The sequence below is a fragment of the Fukomys damarensis genome, unplaced genomic scaffold (assembly GCF_012274545.1).
Source record: "Fukomys damarensis isolate Sample0158 unplaced genomic scaffold, DMR_v1.0_HiC HiC_scaffold_20, whole genome shotgun sequence".
In the NCBI taxonomy this organism is placed as follows: domain Eukaryota; kingdom Metazoa; phylum Chordata; class Mammalia; order Rodentia; family Bathyergidae; genus Fukomys; species Fukomys damarensis.
Window position 1 is genome coordinate 4355048 of NW_022900932.1, and position 5498 is coordinate 4360545.

Consider the following 5498-nt stretch of genomic DNA (forward strand, 5'->3'; position numbering starts at 1 on the left):
GGGCCCCGAGACCCCTAGAAGCAGAGGAGGACGGCAGCTGGGAAAGGCAGAGGGGTAAGGCACAGCCAGCGCCCTGCCCTCCCCGACCCGGCCGGGGTCACCCGGGCTCCTCGGCCTCTGGGTCCCCATCGGCAGCTGAGCCTGAAACCTCCGCCTGGTGGGGCGCGATGGCTCCGCCTGGCAAACACCGGCCCCCCCCAAACCCTCCGCCTTCGCTCTATGAGGTGCGCAAGCTCCCCTTCTTACGCGAGCTTAAAAATAATGTATTGGGGGGCGAGAATGCGTAATTCTCACTCTTTCTCATTTTGGTACTAACGATTGAACCCAGGGCCTTTGCAAAGAGCTATATCCCGGCCCTTTTAAATTTTTTATTTTGAGACAGGGTCTTAGTAAATTGCTAAATTGCCCCTGCTGGGCTAGAACTTGCAATCCTCCTGCCTCACCCTCCGCGGTGTGTGTCACCACTCCGGCTGTAATTCGTACTCTTCGAAGGTCATCCATCCAGAAGGCTGTTCTGAACTAACCATTCCTGGGGCAGGAATGGTTTAGAGCTTTAAAGTCCAGTACCTGGGACTGTGTCTGTTTTCCCTTGCCACCGAGTATCCATTCTTTGCTGTCACGGTATCACAAACGCCACTATTTTCTTTGGATTCCTCTGCAAAAGTGTGAGCAATGACAATACCCAGTATGCACTCATGAGGCTAGACTCGTTCAGTGATGCTGAAGTCCCAGCACTGAGGACAACAGATTGTGGGACAATTCTACTCCTACAAGTAAACCCGGAAGACACTCTGCCCGTGTGTTCAGAGGTGTGGATAAGAAAGCTCATGGCACTGCTGGGCCAGGTTGGGTGCACTTGTAATCCCAACACTCAGGAGGTTGAGACAAGAAAACTGCTGGGCATTTAAGTCCAGCCTGGGCTATGGTATTGAGTGCAGGTTAGCCTGGACTTCAGAGAGAGGCCCTGTCTCAAAGAAAGAAAAATTAGAAACAACTCCAATGACCATCCACCCACAGGAGAAGGGTTAATTGGATAGTTGGGGTGGGGAGAAAATAACTGAGCCTCGTTGTACTGCATTAACAAGTGTTGTTAGCACACAGTGACAAACGAAAGCATTTGTTTGCTCATAATTATAAAACTTATGCAGAGGTGAAGCAGGGGTTGTCTCTACTCCTGTGGCTTTAGCTAGAGAATTCACCGGGGCCTGGGCATCAGTTCCAAGGTTGGCCTGCTCAGGGCTGGCAGGAGTGGCTAGGAGATGAGCTGGAGGACCGGTTAGCCTGCATGTGACTTCTTAGAATAATCACACATCTGGAGATGGAACCCAGGACCTGTGTCTGCTTGGCAAGTGCCCTACCACTGAGCTGCATCCCCGACCCCAGGGAAACATGTGGTGACTCAAGGGCCCTTAGAATGCAAAAGCAAGGGCGCACGCCTGTAAGCCCAGCATTCGGGAGGCTGAGGCAAGAGGGTTGCAGTGAGTTTGAGGCCAGCCTGTCTCAGAAGACAAAAACCAAACAGAATGGAAAAGCAGTCATTTTCCTAGAACTTCTTATGACTCAGGTCCAGAACTGGCGCAGGTTGACTTGCGTCCCCTCTGTTGGCTGAAAGAGTCACCAGTTAGACATAGTCAAGGGGTAGCAGCTGGAAGAGTGTGAATACTCAGGTGTGCTTCACTGGGTGACACAGACTTCTGAGGGCCACACTGCCATGGGAAAATCTTAGGTTATGCTGCATAACAAACACCTTCCCTATTTCAGGGACTTCATATAAGAGTTTCTTCCTCCTCAGGGACTCATCCTGCCAATTGTGGGCGCCCTACTCCATACAGTCTCTCGGGGACCCAGGGACCATGGATGATACCACGTTTGCCATGGCTGCGGAGGTCAGGAAGGCTAGAGGATGTCCCCTGCTTGGGCCGCGGGGAGACAGACACCGCCTCTGCTCAGTTTTATTGGGCGAAAGAAGTCATGTGACTCAGCAGTAGGCGGGGTTGCAGTCTGCTCACATTTCATTGGCTGGAACCATCACATGGTCCTGCAGTAGGTGGGCTTGGAAAATGTCTGGGAGCATCCGGGGAAATGGGGGAGCCTTACTGCCTTGGCCACTTGTGGTAAACGATTGTTTTATGGTGAAGTAACACAGGAAACGGGAAAAGGCTAGGGATTGGGAGTGATCTCGTTTTTTATTTGAGCGCTAAAGGTTAAATTTATTTCTTTTTGATGAATGAATGGGTAGATGGATGAATAAATAAATAAATAAAAGTGAGGTACAAAAGCCGAAGCAACCCAAAGGCCCTCCCATAAATATGCATGGAGCTGGGGCTGAGGCTGCCAGCCTCGCAGGAACAAAGATGAATAAAATACAACTCACCCCTTCCAGGCTCCCAGCCCTGAGGGCTCAGTCTGAACTAGACCCCAACAGGCCCGCAAAGCTCAGCAGAGGGCACTCTGAGGAGACCCCGTCCCCGAGGGTTAGAAGGCTGGGTCATGAGGGATTCCTAGGAGCTCAACAGACCTCCTAGGAGGGCTGTGGCCCAGGGGCCGCCAAGCATGCTTACCACCCAGCCTTCTCGGGGCTTAGTCTCAGGTGAGGCCCTCTGGCTGGGGTCGCACCCCAGCTGCACCTCCAGATGATGCCTGCAGCAGGGCTGTGACAGCCCAGCACCCAAGCTCCCGCCTCAGCTCCACAGCCCCACGCAGGCTCAGCTGAGGCCCCTCCTCTCCATCCCAGGCCAATTCCTGTGGGCTGGATCCACTTCCTGTACCCCGTGCAGGTGCGGACTGCGATGTGCTGCTCCCCAATAACCCTCCTTCGCCCCAAGCTGCACTTCACCGGGCTCTGGGAAACTTGCTGCAGACACCCGTGGACGACAAAGTGATTCTAAAACCTCCAGATGCTTCTCCTGGAGAGTTTGCGGACCAGTTTCTGTGTGCCAGGCTGAGCCCTTTGTCTATACGATGCCCCCACCCCGTACTGGGGTTGAAGCCAGGGCCTTCCCACTGAGCTACATCCTTGGCTCTTTTTTTTTTTAATTTAAAAAATATATATATATTTTGTTTGTTGGTTTTTAATATGCAGACGAGGTCTTACTAAATTGCTGAATTGCCTAGGCCGAGTTTCAACTTGTGATCCTCCTGCCTCAGCCTCCCAGTGTACTGGGACTACAGGCGCGCACCACCACGCCCAGCTATTATATGAGGTTACTTAATGTAGAATAGAAGGCCTTCATATACAGGCATGAACTTCCAACAGTGACATTCGTGCTTAGGCGGTAGATGTGGGAGGCTGGACTTGCGGCATGAATTCTGTTACCTGTTAGCCCGCCGGTCCCTGTGCTCGCTCGCCTACGTTTCCCATCCCCCTCAGGGCTGTCAGTGTGATGGGTGCTGGCCAGGGTGCGGATGCGCAAATTTAGGACATTAAAAAAAAAGCCAGCAGGAGTTCGAAGGCTCAGTGGTATTGTTTCTCTGTTCCGTCTTTTCTCCGGGGTCTCACTTCTTGGGAGCCTGTGTGGAGGTGAATTCCCGTGAAAGATGACTGTCCCCGTCTGGGAGTCCCCAGTCCTTTTCTGAGAAGTGATGACATTGCTCCCGTACTTCCTGTCCTTTCCTGGGTACCTCCTGCAGCCACCACCCCCTCCTTTTACATCCTCCTTCTTCGGCCCGCTCCCCCCGCCCCTTTCTGTCACTTTCAGGTCGGAACCGTGGTGCCAGGCAGAGCCCGTCTCGTCCCTGGACAGGGTCCGAGGAGGTCCCCCAAAGGTGCGCTCCCCGGCCTGGAGGGGGCGGGGCGGGGCGAGGTGGGGCTCACAGGCTCCCTGCGGCTTGGAGACCCCGGGGGGCGCCCCCTGGAAGGCAGAGGGGCTTCCTAACCGCAGCTGTGTGTCCGGAAGCTGCAGTTTTTCCTTTAAGATCAGTTTTTAAATCAGGATTTTCTTTGTCTCCTTTCCACCTGTCTTTCTACCTAGCCTCCATCCCGAGCCTGGCTCCCTCTTTTCTGGCGGCCACACGCGGGCAGGGGCTGTGGTTGTGGTGAGCTACAAAGTTATTTTAAGAAATCTACTTCCTAAAGTCAACAACAACAAAAAGAATTGTTTTATTGTGAAGCTCAGCACCACAAAACTTTAAATAATTCACCACAGACCTTCATTAAAAACATTCCCCCCAAAGTAAACAGACGGACAACGTCAGGCCTATTTAAAACTCCTGAAAGCGGAGGGGATGGAGGCAGGGTCCCCGGTCCTGGGCTGGACAGCCCAGCCTTCCCTGGTGTGTGGCGGGAGGCGCACGCAGGGGTGAGGTGGGGGAGCTCCGTGCAGGGCAAAGGGGCTCCAGGGCCAGGTTGGCGAGGGGCCGGGCGCTGCACCCACAGCCCTCGGAGCTCAGTCTGGCAGGGCAGAGGAGGAGAGGGGTGGAGGGGAGGCCGGGCCTCCTGAGGTCAGCGCTGCACTATAGAGGCAGGCTGGGCATGTCCGGGCAGAGACTTCCAAACTCTGACAGTCTGAGATGTGTAGTCCTCGCTGTTCACAGCCGAGATGCTATTTTTTAGTGGGATTTCTGTTCAGAGGAGCACCCCACAGTCTGCAATTTCTAAAAAGCAAAATTGCAATGTTGCAGGTGAAGGCAGGAGGCAAAGGTGAGGGGCGAAGGCCTTTAGGGGGGCAGCTAGGCCCCTCATTTCTGTATCCTTTTTTGTTTTCTTTTTTTCTCTTGGTACCGGGGATCAAACTCGGGTCCTTGTGCTTGCGAGGCAGGTGGTGGCACCACTAAGCTAAATCCCTGGCCCCCTTTTTTGTTTTTGACACAAACTTTGCTACGTAGTTCAGGCTGGCCTTGAACTCACTGTATAGTCCAGGTAGGCCTTGAATTTACAGTGGTCCTCCTGCCTCAGCCTCCGGAGTGTTGGAATTACAGGCATGCACCACCACGCCCGGCTCGTTTCTATCTTTTGGAAGCTTTAGCAGACGCTTCCAGAATTGTTCCTTATCAGCGTCATCTCAGTAAAGGGACTGGGACTAGGACTCAGGAAAGGGCCCTAGAGGCCTTTTCCTCACTCGGCATCCACAGAAGTACAGGGTGGCGAGCAGCGGGCTCTGTCACAAGGCAAAAGGCCAAGTGTGGTCTATTTGCTTGAGAGTCAGAGCCGGATCACTGGACTGCAAGCGTCAGTTTCCCAGCAGCGTGTGCAGCCCTGTGGACAGCGCCCTCGGTACACCTCGGTGCCCCGTCTGTAACCAGGCGGTTCGGCCACACGGAAGAAGCCGGGCCGTCCTCACGGGGCTGTGCCCTCCCCAGGGCTGACGCCCCGACTGCGGCCCCACTGGCGGGCAAATGTGTCCGCGCGCAGCGGGACAGCCCTGTGCAGCGCCCTCGGTACACCTCGGTGCCCCGTCTGTAACCAGGCGGTTCGGCCACACGGAAGAAGCCGGGCCGTCCTCACGGGGCTGTGCCCTCCCCAGGGCTGACGCCCCGACTGCGGCCCCACTGGCGGGGGC

General features: G+C 54.8%; 1 protein-coding gene across 5 annotated transcripts in view; it reads left to right on the forward strand.

Annotated features, from left to right (window-relative positions):
• Cdkn1a (cyclin dependent kinase inhibitor 1A) overlaps positions 1-5498 on the forward strand; it is a 10783-nt gene that overhangs the window by 445 nt on the left and 4840 nt on the right. Inside the window, exon 2 of one of the 5 annotated variants that reach the window (XM_010638828.2) lies at positions 27-54. The exons of 1 other annotated variant lie outside the window; for it this stretch is intronic. Coding sequence is in view for 1 of the 4 variants with exons in the window: in XM_010638826.2 (XP_010637128.1) it covers positions 4612-4639 (28 nt within the window). In the remaining 3 variants the exon portion in view is untranslated. Of the gene's footprint in view, positions 1-7; positions 55-3703; positions 3766-4597; positions 4640-5498 lie in introns of those variants that run through there. 3 more of the 5 variants (XM_010638827.1, XM_033766416.1, XM_010638826.2) reach the window with 3 other exon arrangements.